The sequence below is a fragment of the Cololabis saira genome, chromosome 5, assembly GCF_033807715.1.
Source record: "Cololabis saira isolate AMF1-May2022 chromosome 5, fColSai1.1, whole genome shotgun sequence".
In the NCBI taxonomy this organism is placed as follows: Eukaryota; Metazoa; Chordata; class Actinopteri; order Beloniformes; family Belonidae; genus Cololabis; species Cololabis saira.
In genome coordinates this window covers 16,196,519-16,210,633 of record NC_084591.1, presented here as the reverse complement: position 1 = coordinate 16,210,633, position 14,115 = coordinate 16,196,519, and the positions used below count along the sequence as shown (strand labels likewise).

At 40.0% G+C, this 14,115-nt stretch overlaps 1 protein-coding gene across 3 annotated transcripts in view; it reads right to left on the bottom strand.

The window, feature by feature from the left end:
• Positions 1-13,379, bottom strand: part of tmem117 (transmembrane protein 117) — a 66,633-nt gene extending 53,254 nt beyond the window's left edge. Inside the window, exons 1-2 of one of the 3 annotated variants that reach the window (XM_061721077.1) lie at positions 13,255-13,379; positions 9,765-10,072 (exon numbers count right to left, since the gene is read on the bottom strand). In XM_061721077.1, the coding sequence (XP_061577061.1) occupies positions 9,765-10,044 (280 nt within the window). In that variant the 5' untranslated portion in view covers positions 10,045-10,072; positions 13,255-13,379. Of the gene's footprint in view, positions 1-9,764; positions 10,073-10,463; positions 10,764-13,148 lie in introns of those variants that run through there. The other 2 variants (XM_061721076.1, XM_061721078.1) reach the window with 2 other exon arrangements.
• Between the last annotated feature and the right edge of the window lie 736 nt (positions 13,380-14,115).

Sequence of the window (14,115 nt, the reverse complement as noted above, 5' to 3'; positions counted from 1 at the left end):
GTGTGATTACATAACTGTTGTACTGAAAAGTTACCACAGCACATCTCATCCATCTCTATCTCTTAACATCAGCCTCCACGTACGTCTCTTGCTTCATCTCTCCTCTCCACACTTTATAAAACCAGACAAACTTGTCCACAGCTAAATACACAAAATATCTTAACTGTCACATATTTATGGACACACACAAAAGCCCAGGCCATCTGTTTGGAGGCTACATTAGTTGAACCTGGCTGCACAATGTACTGTTCCGTCTACAGCCTCGAGATAATACAACTGTGTGGACCTCGCTCCAGATTATAAGGGCTTACAATTATGAACTGTGCAAATGAGAGAAAGTCATAGACCTTCTGTTCTTTGGTCATTGCAAAATGATAGCCTGGCCAGCCATTAAAATAATTCCCTGTTTAAAAAAAGAATTAGTTTGATTGCTTTGGATTCAGCTTTGATTTCCAGGGAAAGGTACCAACGGACACAGAAGAAACTGCCTCTGGATGCCATTAAACAGATATACAGTCAACCAGAGGAAAGAGGCATGTGCTGTAGGCAGAGCATCAATCAGACTGGTATCACAAAAAGACATGCCAAATGTTGTCCAGTGAGGTAGGATTATTTGCAGTGAGGTAGGATTGTTAACAGTAAAAACTAGCTGCCCCAAGATGTTATTAGATGGTATGAGTTATCACGTTAATGACACCCCGTTAGTTCAGTACATTCTGTATTCATATTGGGCAGTGAATTGGAGGGGTACTGAACGTACAGTACTTCATGAGGGAGAATTTTCCTGGAGTCAATAGGAATGGCAAAATGATGCATGTAAATACTTGTTTGAAAGATTCACATAAATGTCAGTCTTCTCCAGACTGCATGTTTAAGACTTTTCCACAGATGTTCAATAGGATTTAAATCAGGACTGATGTATGGCCTCATCAAAAAATTCCAATAGCCATTATGCTGTGTTTTGGGTCTCTTGATCCTGTTCCTACTGACATCCTACAGAGCATTTTACCTTCCATTTAACCTGCAAATACCCATATTATTTACTCCTCTCTTAAATCTGACATCTTTCCCTCTGCTCTTCAAGCAATGCACCCATTCGTGTCTAAAATTATAGACTGAGCCGTCTTAAGTCAGGTCTCACCGGTCCTTCGCAACAACTGCCTGTATGATTCACATCAGTCTGGCTTCAGGCAGGGCCACTCAACTGAAACTGCTCTTCTGTCAGTTACTGAGTCATTATGGTCATTATGGGTCGCCGGATCTGCTGGTTATCCTCAGTCCTCATACTGCTTGATCAGTCTGCTGCCTTTGACACAATCAACCACCACATCCTCCTCTCCACACTCTCAAAGCTTGGCATCTCAGGATCTGTCCTCTTGTGGTTCATGTCTTACCTTGCAGGAAGATCCTTCAGATGGCAAGGAAGAGTGTCCAGATCGCATGAGCTGGTAACAGGGGTGTCCCAGGGATCGGTGCTTGGCCCTCTTCTCTTTTCACTATACACCATATCACTAGGTGAAATCATCAGCTCCCATGGCTTCTCCTATGACTGCTATGACACCCAGCTTGTCCTTTTCTTCCCACCTGACGACACGGCCATCTAGATGCGAATATCAGCATGTCTTTCTGATATCTGCATAGATGAAGGACCGCCACCTTCAGCTAAATCTATCCAAGTCTGCCCAGCCAGTCACTCCTTACCTCCTCACATAGGCGTGCAGTTTGATTCCATCACACTTGTGCCCACATCTTCTGCTAGGAATCTTGGTGTCATGTTAGACATCTGACCTATAAGGGCCGTGTTGCCTTGGTTTCCCGGTCTTGGTGATTCGCTCTTTACAACATCAGACCCTACCTGATAGAACATACGACACAGCTCCAGGTTCAGGCTCTGGTCATGTCACGCATTGAATACTGTAATTCCTTGTTGTTCGGCCTCCCAGCATGCTCAGTTAAACCTCTGCAGATGATCCAGAATGCAGCAGCATGTCTGGTCTTCAACCAACCCCAAGAGAGCTCATGTCACTCCATTGCTAATCTCTCTGCACTGGCTTCCCGTTGCAGTGTGCATCAAGTTCAAAGCTCTTCTTTTGGCTTACCAAACATTTACCCAAACGGCTCTTGCCTACCTTCACTCCTTCATCCAGAGCTACACTCCTTCTCGAAAGCTCCGCTCAGCCAGTGAAAGATGCTTAGTGCTTCCACCACAACGTGGTGTGAAATCAGTAGCTAGACTCTTTAATTCCATTGTTCCCCGATAGTGGAATGACCTATCAAACTGTCTGATCCGCAGGGTCTGTACCTAGAGCTAAAGACTCAGCTTATCAAGGAGCATTGAAATGAAGCAAGAGTTGCTTCATTTCATTTAGTTAACTTCTCTGCTCATCAGAAGTTAGAATCAGAGTTAGAAGATTTGCCCTGCTCTTTGCATGACTCAGCACTTATAAAGCTGCAGGCATTTACACCAAAATTATATTATGATGGTGAATTTTAAGACCTAGTTTTGCTGTATAAAGGGACTGTTGTGCTGGTCGGGAAGGGAACCAAAAAAGAAATCTAGCACTGGCATGGCAGCACCTGGGTCCAACTGCACTCACAGCAGTCTGACCAGCACTTATCCAGCTGTACCCTCTATTTCTTGCTTGTATTGTTCTCTCAGATGTACTGTAAGTCACTTTGGATGAAAGCGTCTGCTAAATGACAGTAGTTGTCATAGTAGCAGTAATATGCTGTTGGAGGACCAATATCTGAATCTGAGACCAAGCTTACTGACACTGGGCAACAAAATTCACTCCAGAATGCCTTGATAGGCTTGAGATTTCATTGCACCTACACACATTCAAGACACCCTGTACCAGACGCAGCCAAGCAGCCTCATAATAAGACCTTGTTTCACAGTGGACACAGTCTTCTTTTGTTTGAAGGCTTAATTTTTGCGCCTGTAAACACAGAGTTCATGTGACTCACCAAAAAGCTCCAGTATTGTTTCATCTCTCCTAGAATACCCTGTGGCTTCTCAATATGCATCTTTCTTCAATTTCTCACCAATTTTCTTTTTGCAAAAGCATCCAGGGAGGTTTGCTACAGTCCCTCAGATCCTAAACTTCTGAATTAAATTTTAACCTGTAGTCACAGAAGCATTAAGCTGCCTGGAGATGGTCTTACAGCCCCTACATTTAACATGATTGTCTAAAATGTTCTTTCTGATTGTCTTGGACAACTCTCGCCTTTCCTTTTCTTGGTCCATGTTCACCCGGATAGCAAAATATGAGTGAATCAACATTGAAATATGCTTAGGTAGAAATATTGAATCCGCGTTGAATCCTGACATTTAAATCACAGAAAAAGTGGCCGGCAACAAAGTTGTTTCAACATTGATTAGACGTTTGCATTAAAATTCAACCATAAAACAACATTGATTAAATGACATCTTTTCAACATTGGTTCATTTGCTAGAATTAGACGCTTGTTTGATGGTTAAGGTGAATGATTGATTGGATCAACCAACTATCTACCTTTTTGACCATAATTCAACATTGAACTAACATCTTTTGCTATCTCGGCTGTGTGGTGAACACCATGATATGAGTGATGACTCTTCAACCTGTAAATAGTCAGACTGCAAGATTGAAGACCCCTATTATTACAAGGCTAACTTTAGTTTAATATGTCACTATGTTCAAATTACATTCCACCTTTTGTAGTTGTACTGAACTACTCTTTCAAAGCCCGTTTCATTTGTTTGTTTTTTTAAGTCATTATGTTGAACCACAATTCAAAAGCAATGTCAATTTGCCAATAGTCATCGAATTAAAACGTATAACTTGTCGGTTTCAAGTTATTTCAGTGATAATTGTTAGTTTTTTCCTTTTTTAATGAAAGGGTAGCCACAATTGTGTCCAAGAGTGTGTCTTCCTACGTTAAGAGTTTTTAATTTCGGAAATGTATGTAATGTGCAGCCTTGTAACTTTGGTCAATTTATAGACATGCCTGAAAAAAGCTGTCATCTAAACTCAAAAGTCATAATGTACAAAAGTTCTCCATTTGTGGAAGGAATTATGTCATTAAACACTCTTGATCTTTTTGCAGAGGAGATGAGAGCTCCCTTCTCACCATTAACGCTCATCACTCTCTAATTATAGCCATTAATGGTTCATCCAAAGAGGTTTTACAGCAGTGACCACTGATATCAGAACTAAAGAGAAATGTGAATTGAGTAGGAAACTAAGTGGGCAAGTTCAATAGGTGACGCGACAAACAACTACACAGTTAAAATGAGTTGCTGAAATTGGTGTCACAGCCTTTTTGAGAGGAGAGACAAATGAAGATAGTCAAGCTAGAAACACAGACAGGAATAGTGAGAGATCTGAAGAGGAGATGGGAAAACTGGTAAGTGTGTGACACAGAAGTGAAAATCTATCATGGAAGAGTAAAATAATCAAGCAGTATGAGCACTGGATAAGAATATATGTAGCACATGGAGGTGATGGAGTTCGTGCTGTAGAGGATATTAATCTGTCATAAATGGAAAAACTCAGCTGTCCTTAATAACATTAAATTTGTTCTAAGCTTCAGAGTCATGCTATTGAATTGCTATGCCTAGTTTAAAGTTATGGATAAATTAGACAAATTACACAAAGCCATACCTATTTTTCATTTTAAAAAAATTAGGAGCTTGTTCCACTTTTAAGTTCCCACAGAATACTTGAGCCATGAATCTGATGTGAATGTAAATTGCCACTAAAAGGGGAACCTGACTATTTTATGCACCAATGTCTGTTCATGTCTTATGTACAACTACTGCATTTCTGTAAAAACAACTTCTTGTGGCTTCTTCTTGTGGCTCAAGGGAAGAGCATCTAGCTGGGAAAAATCCCAACTGAATCAACCCGGTTGCGTTTGTAAATAAATGATGAACATTAGCCTCCAGATCTGAAAACTAAAGCCAATGCGCAAACTGTGTCTAGAAGCCTACTATCCTTTTATGGTTTATGTTGACTAATCAAGTTGTAAAACTAGTTGTAAAACTAGTTGTAAGTGCACCGATGGCTTAAGACAAAATTAATAAGTTTTTCATTGTTTTTATTTTTCCGATAAAGATGATCCTGATCATTTCTTTTGTCTCCATGTCTAGAGGAGACAGTGTACAGCCTAGGATTGCTGCATGTTTTTGTGAGCGTAGCTCACATTTGCTACCCAAGGGAACAAAGGGAGAACATGCAAACTCCACACAGAAAGGCCCTTTCGGCAACCCCCACCCGGGGTGTGGGTGCTGATGACATGAGGAAGTAAACACACCCTCAATACCCACAGCCTCCGCGGCAAGAATTGAACCCAGGACCATCTAGCTGTGAGGCGGCTACACTACCAGTTGTGCCCCAATTGGTACCGAAAAATGTTAAAAAGGTATCCAGCTCTAATTATGACATAAACAACTAAACCTGTGCCAGGTCAGGAGGTTAAAGTACACAACTGGGGTTTTTGGCAAGCCATTTTGTTTAACTGCAAAACTGAACTGAAGCAGACAGTGAGTGAGGAGTGAGAGAGCAGAATGTTCTCGCAAGCTGTTCACAAAAGTAAAACAAATCCAGAAACCCGAATTTAAATCCACATGTCCACATAATGGCCAAATTGTCACGGTTTGTTACTTCCCGTTTCATTTTGAAACCCATCGGTGCGTCCGAAATGCCATACTAAACAGTATATACTCAAAAAGTATACTTAAGTCCGGCACACTTTTGAGTAAATATCAGTAGTATGCATTAATTTGGACGTACTACTCAGAGCGCACACGGCACTTCCTGCCGTTGGGAGGGGGAGTTGTTACCATGGTAACAACTCCTGTCACAGCAGCAGTAGCAGCGCACCGCTCCTTCCCGTTTATCCTGGCCCAAACAAGATGACATTATATAATATTATTATATATGAATATTATAATATTAATATTATATAATAATATTATTATTATACTTATGACATATCTGTGCAGCACTTAGCAACCAAACACAGCTGAATTGCATTGTGGGAAGTTTCTGCTTAGCTAGTGTGCATCAATCCATACTAATACATTTCTCCGGAATGAGTATGGATAGAGCATACTATTGAGTACTTACTAATGTTTCGGACGCATTAAAAAATCTCACTGTTTTTGCATACTCATTAGGGTGGAAGTATGGAATTTCGGACGCAGCTTACATCTTTGTGTTTGAGTTCTTGTTTGACGTAGGCCTGTGTTGAAAAAAATCGATTTTCCGATTCTAAATCGATTCTCATATTAATTCCTAAAAATCGATTCTTATGTCTAAAGATCAAAAAAAATTTATTTTTTTTTCCATCATTTTTGGCAGGTGAACTTTAATCCCAGTAGTCGGACACACAGTTTGTCATGACACTTCTGAAAAATGCCAGGTGCTTCATGGCAATATGTGTGTGTGGTGACAGAATAAATTAGATAAGCTAAAATGATTTGTTTACTGCATGAACTGTTGCAATTTCTTTCTTTTTTGCACTTTAAATGGATATTGAAAGGCCTGTTTGAGTTATTTATTTCTTAGTTATTTCACAATAATTATTGTGAAATTATTATTTCACTAGTTATTTTACAGTCATATAATTCAGGCAACAGCTCAAAAAACATTTTAACACTTTTAACACTAAGCCAAATCAATATCAAATCGGATCGAATCATGATAATCGATTCTGAATATTAAGAATCGGAATCGAATCGATTCTTGACATTTGAATCGATACTCAGCCCTAGTTTGACGTTCCTGTTTCCCATCTGCCCTGATCGTCTGCACCTGTGTCTCGTTAACCCTTGTGTATATCTGGTCTTGTCTTTTCCTTGCTCCCCGCTGGTCCGTACTGTTTGTTGCTCCGTGTTTTCTGCCCAGGTTTTTGTAGTTTTTGATTTGACTTGTTTTAAGCTCTGGTTTTTGCATCCTGTTCAGCAGCGCTTTTGGTTTTGAAGGGGGAGGGGGGGGGATGGTGCGCAAACTGCGCATGTGCAGTATCAGCAGGAGCTACATGTGAAGTGTGTTATGCGGTGAAAGAAAGGAAGTTTATAGATTTATTTCATTTAAAATGCTTAAAACAATGTTCATATTACTGTTGCATGCACTGCATGTTCACATGGTTTAAACAGCACTTGGGAAAAAAGCCAAATTGATACGGGGGGGGGGCTAAATCCTGCGTCGGGGACATCCCTAATGCAAACAAAACATTTGTGTAAAATACACAAAAGTTTTCCAGTAGATGAGAGGGAACGTAGACAAATGAAAGGAAGGATGGTGGTGGGGTAGGACAGTGGTCTTACAGATCCATGTTCTAGTTCAGTTCACATCAAGCTTTGTTCACTTTGTTGCAACACCATATTTCAAGCCTTTTGTGAGCCCCATATAACCTCATGAGTATTTCAGTTTAACACTCAGTCACTCTGGTTACCGTAGGTTTAGACACCAGAAATTACTGGTTGCTGTTCTTTCATTAAATATACTTCCATGTTCACAAATGATGTGAACGTTTACAGTGTGTTTTACGATCAGATGCTGAAGTTCCAGATAAAGTATCATTGTCTGTCCAGAATCAAATTGACCAGTTACTAGATCCTTCCATCGTGGTGCCACAATAACTAACAACTCTTTTTAAAATGAAAGACGTGTGTCCAAATGTTATCATCAGGATCAATGTTGTTACATTGGTACATCCTAAAAAGTTTCTCTTCAGCTATAATCAGTTTCTTAAAAAACTGAACATAGTAAAACCAACCAAAAGCCATTAAATAATAGCACCTATTTAAAATACTTAATACTTAAACAGAATGTTTAAAATGTTAACTTTGTAACAATTGTTTGTGATACCTTTTGCAAAGATACACGTTTTTAATCACCCCCTCATGGCATCCGGACAGAAAATACTTAATATTTATGGATTTGGCCATACAATCTAAAAATCTGTTTCACAAACGTATCAATTCTGATTTTTCCTACTGTGTAGCAGTCATTTGAGAGGTTTTAAAGAGCAATGTTTGGATGGCCTTCCCAGATTGGCCTTTCTGGCACATTTTGGCCAAAATGACGAATTCTGGCCATTCCCCCCGTGGACATTTGCAAAGTCAAATCTCAGGTAGGGTTTGATGGATTTCAGTGATTAACACCTCTATGGAATCTTTACGTCCAATAGAATTGGTGGACAGTTCACAAATCTATGTAACTTGCATTATCCAATCAGAATGAAGAAAAGACTGCTTCCTCAATGTTCTTTTTTTTTTTTAGCCTGGCTTTTGTTCACTCCAACTGCAAGCACAGACATAGACCCCGTCCACACGTAGCCGGATATCTGCGGATATCTGCTAAACCGGAGATATTTTCCTACGTTTTGACCTGTCATCCACACGAAAACGCAAATAAACGAAGGTTTAAAAAAACTCCGGGCAAAGTGAAGATTTTTGAAAACTCTGTTTATGTAGATGCGTTTAGACACACACAACCGGAGTTTTGCGTTTTCGAACGTCACATTATGCGCCAAAACAACAACAAACAACAAATCTGCTCTGACGTGCGCCTTTTGTTTACTACAGATGATCCAGCATCTGTTCTCCAAGCTATTAAATAAATGGTCTCTGGTCTTGACCACCGCTTACTGCGTTACACCGACGCAGAGGCTACACCGTAGGGTACGCGGCGACGCGCCCGCGGTGCCAGCTGCGCCGCGGAGGTGCAGCTTCCCGGGAGCCGCAGATGATCTACAGGTTAGAATGCTTATTAATGTGGTCGAAAACGCAGCTCTTCGGTTATGTGTGGATGCAAATTTTTTTATAAACGGAGGGGGGGAAATATTCGTTTTTAAAAATACCCGGCTACGTGTGGAACGGGTCATAGACTCACAGAGACCTGGGATTACATGAATCAAGTGAGATTTTCACAGGAATATGATTTATGACAGTGAAACAGCATTTAAAGCTGGGCTGCAGAAAGTGAAGTTGTTTTGCTGCTCTTCTTTGACTGTTAGCTCAGGGACACATGGTCGCAGAGTAGCCATTTTTATGCACTGACAATCTTTGGTCTCCTGGTTTTCATGTGATAAGAGGCTTTCCTCTATGGAACATAGCAGAAAGTCACTAGTACCAGTTGGTTTTTTTTATGTGGCATGCCACAGTCTTGTATTTTTACCACTACATGTGTATATGATACCATGCTTTGTATGACTAAAAATGACTTGAGTAATCTCTGTCAACTGTTCCTGGTACCCATGGGGCTTGTTAGGAAGAGGTTAAATGTTAAATTAAGTGATATTATGTACAAATATACTTTTTTTTCTGTTTCAATATGTTAACATTTCTATGAAGAACAAATTACCATGACGTTGTTTGTGAGGATTTTTTGTTAGATATCACTCCATTCCCAGACTGAAACATTAAATCAGGAAAGCAATAAGAACATTAATCTGCACTTACAATAAGTAATTAGACTTAAACCAGAGTTTGATCAAAAATTAAAGATTTCCAAATAAATTTTGACATAGTTTTGAAAGGTGAAAAGAAAGGCAGTGACAATGTGTGTGTACTGTAGGTGTCAAGACTGATTAGGGAGAGAAAAATACCATCTTTAGGTGTATCAAAATTCACTGAGTAAAAGAGTAAAAAGAGCACAAGGTGATTTTTACTGCTGAAAAGTCACAACAAAAACAGCCCAGGAGGAAGCATCCATCCCAGACTATAGCCATTACTCTGCACATTCCAGTCCATTACTGTTTGCATGACTTACCAAAGAGCTGGCGGTGGAATATAAACTTCCCGGCTACCAGGCCAGTGATAATGGCCAGTATCCAGCATATTACTTTCAGGATGTTCCACCCCAGGCCCGGGTACTTGTTGAACAGGAAGGAGAAGCAGTTCCCCACCACAATCATATGGGCTTCCGTCTGACTGTGGGAAATGGGATCCTCTGCGAAGATGAGGAAGTTGAAGAAGACGACGAGGTAGGCCACGATGAGACGTGACCAGGGGTGCTGGAAGTAGTAGCGAAAACAGGCATCTATTTCCATCCTGCTGAGCCCCCCAGCCACACTCCACCTAGAAGTCACAGAGAAAGTGCTTCTTTCAGTCAGATTGAGTTACACCCGATTCACAGCAGGGCAGATTAAAGTGAAAACATCCCTCAGCATAAGATTAGTCGTCTGACTATCCCTGAGGTCTGCCATGGATTGGGAGTGAGCTCAAATCAGAAAACTCAGACAGCTCAACACTCAAATGACTGAAAAGGAATCAGTTTTAACCATAACGCCTCTATTATGGCGTAAAAGTGACAGAACGGATCAGATTGTTAAGTAACACCAACACAACAAAGAAACAGCAGCACCACAGCATTTTCACAGGGTGACAAGTTTATTAGCGCACAGTAAGCAGGAATATGCCTCTCAAAAGGCAGAAATCCTTTATGAGTCACTGAAAAAAACAGTCATACCTTGATGAAGTGGAATCCTGAAGTGCTACAAAGCTATTAGCTATAAATCTCTGCCTTTTGCAGGCTTATCCTCTGAGCCTGTCAGCTTTGTGCTCCTCTCAGTGAACTGTGGCTGCTTCACGCTCAGATTTTGCCAGGGAACACCTACAGTACCAAGCAGCGCTTGAGTAGCCCTCCTCTTTGAATTTTTAAAGCAAACAACTATTGCTCACCCGTGAGCTACCGGTAATACTTCTCTGTAACCGTCTTCCCTGCCCCAACTTCCCAAAAAAGAGCCCTGCTTTGACATCCTTTCCTAAAAATACAGCACAGCTGAAATTTGGAATGATGCAGTGGTTCCAGAAATAGAGCTGCCACAGGGGAACACCCAAGTGAATATTCAGTTTCATCAGTATCCTGTTTGTCTTGTCATTAACAGCCACCTTGAGTGAGATGAGTCCACCAACACACAGGTTGGAGTGGGATCCGGTCAGAACGACCACATGGCACCCAGAAGAAAATGGAGAAAACATGCAAATGTGACAGAAAAAGGAACACTAGGCTGGTGTATTATAAAATAGGAGTGTAATACACAGATACATATGACTATATCAGTATCTACATGGTCATAGGTTGTCCCTTATCTCTCTATAAACCCTCAGGCACAACACTCTTGAGTGGGAGGGAAAATACTCTATTTTTACTTTAAAAAAGCCTATAAACTGTATTTCTGATACTGTGACCACACACCCACACCACACACACACATCTCTCACTTGTGTTTTTGCCAGATGTCCCATCAGTAGGGTTGCCAACCGTCCCTTGAAAAACGGAACCGTCCCGTATTTATAAACTAAAGTACGCGTCCCGTATTGAGCTGAAAAGGGTCGCACTTTGTCCCGTATTACTGTGAGAGTCAGAAAATATTCATAAAATGCCAATGGAAAATGGCATTGAGCTGTTCTGTTTTAATACAACTCTAGCCTACAGTCATGACCTTTGAGGCACAAATATGTTTACAAGTTTTCTACAGACTTTTCTGTTTGCACTTTTGTTATTGCACTAAAAATGTGCACTATTACAGAATGGATGTTCTGCTTTCTTTCAATTGTTTTATATTGATTTATAAATTTTAAGTTAAGCAGGACAGGTTTCTGTTTAAGAAAGATACTTATTTTATTCAGTTCATTTTGTTATTTTGTATTAAAGTAAATTAGGATAATAAATTTGTTTTCCATGTGTTCAGGGCATTCAAAAATATGCATCTAATTCAATTCAGGTTCGAGTCAAATAGTTAAAAAAATCGTTTCACTTACAAAAAAAGGGGCTAAAAAAATTCACCACGCCAGGAAAGGTGAAGGCAATCGGGTTTTGCCGGCCCTGACGATGAGGTGTCCCTTATTTATCTCTCAGGGAGTTAGACCCTAGCTATCAGCAACTCAGGACACATCACAACTATGGAGGTAGATTTGTGTCTTAATCATTTAATCAAAAAAAAGATTGCTTCAAACAAAAAATATATTTTCAATTAAAAAAAAATTAACTTCAATCAAAAGAAAAGAAGTGTTCAAATGCAATTTTTTGGGTCTCAAATATTTTTTTGCATTCAAACCCTTTTTTTCTTTGATTGAAAAAGTATTTTTTTATTGAAGAGATTTTTTTTATTGAAAATATTTTTCTTTTTGAAGCAACTTCTTTTTTGATTAAATGATAAAGACACAAATGTCCTACCCATAATATGGCCCAAACACAAAAAAAAACAATACTTCAATCAAAAAGGTTGCACGTAAAGTTGTTTACGTGAGCACGTAAAACGTTTATGCACTCACTAAAAAGTTTCACGCGCTCTCGCAAAACTTATAAGTGAGCGCCTAAAAGTTGTTCTACGTGAGCGCGTAAAAACAAGTACATGGGAGTATTACTGGAACAGGAGAACCTCCAGTTGTGCCCTGCTCTGTTTATGAATGGAAATTACATTACAGGATTTAGCTGAGCTATACTTTAACCTCGGACTCCATTATAATGACATTACCACTTTGCTTGCAAGTAAACTACTTTACGTGCTCACTTAAAGTATAAAAGTATAGTACAGTATAAAAAAAAATAAAATCTGTGTCCCTTTAGGGGCTCCGTAAAAAACAGTGTTCAAATACGAAAGAGTATTAGGGCCAGGCAGGAGAAAAATAAAAATACTATTTTAGAGGAAGATTTTTTTTTCATTATGCACTTCTAGAAAAAAGTCGAAATGTCGAGAAAAAAGTCGAAATGTTGAGAAAAGTAAAAATTTTGTGAATTAAGTTGAAATGTTGCGAAAAAAGTCGAAATGTTGAGAAAAGTAAAAATTTTGGGAATAAAGTTGAAATGTTGAGAAAAAAGGGGAAATTTCGACTTTATTCATGAAATTTCGACTTTTTTCCTTGAAATTGTATTTCAACATTAATCTCGACATTTCGACTTTTTTCTCGAAGTGCACAATAAAAAAAAAATCTTCCCCTCTCAAAATATTTTTTCTCCTGCATGGCCCTAATACTCTTCCGTAGATCAAATGCATTTTTTTGAGTCTCAAATATTTCTTTGCATTCAACCACTTTTTTTCTTCGATTGAAACATTTTTTTTATTGAAGTGAATTTTTTTTAAATTTAAAACATATTTTTTTTGATTTAAGCAATCTTTTTTTTTTTTGAATAATTAAGACACCAATCTACCTCCATATACAACAGGCTTGACTAGAATGATGATCCAAGTTCAGTGTGATGTGGGACGGTCCCACCTGCCTGCAGGTCTGCAGGTCTGCAGCTCCCTGCTCCCCACCTGCAGCTGCTCAGTAGCCGGGCAGCAGGAGATGATGCCCGGCAGCTCCCAGGCGGCCCTGCTGCCAGGTCTTCCCGGAGATGAAGCTGCACACGTCCGATCCTCGCCACCTGCTGTCGGCCCGAGAGAGAGAGAGAGGCTCCCCCGCGTCCTCGGCCATCCTGCCGAAGCCGTCCCCGCAGCGGCCGCGGACCCGGCAGCGGCTCTCTGGTAACACGGTGGTCGGCGGGAAGCTACTGGTGTTGCCGCGGGACGGATGGAGGAGGAGGCTGGATCCACACGGCGCGCTCACCATCATCAGAATCAAACCACGTTTACTCACCGATCCGAGTCACAGCGAGCGGACAGGCGCAACTTCCGGTGGGACCTTTCAAAATAAAAGGCAAGGCAAGTTTATTTATATAGCACAATTCAACACATGGTGATTCAAAGTGCTTTACATCGACTTTAAAAGCGGCAAGACATAATTAGACAGTAAATAGCAAATAAAATGAAATAAAATTATGAGAAAAGAAGGTAAAATAATAAAAGCACAGGTTGCTAATTTAAGAGTACGCGTAAATAACGAATAAATTAAAGCAGCACAATGTAACTTTTAGCTTTTGTTGAGTTTGGCGGCTCCTTTGGACAAAAGCGGTAGTGCTTTACCAGAAAGAACACTACATTTCCCATGAGTACTGCTGGAAAGATCCTGTCCCCGCCGTCCATTTGTTTTGATAGTGAATGAAATAAGACGGGACGGACTTTCAAAACTACTTTTCTGTTTTCAGGGGTCGTTTGCAGGATGGATAGCGAAGAGGTAATGTATCTATTTTTGGCTAAACAATATAATATGACGATGTTGAAAATCACTAAGTTCAA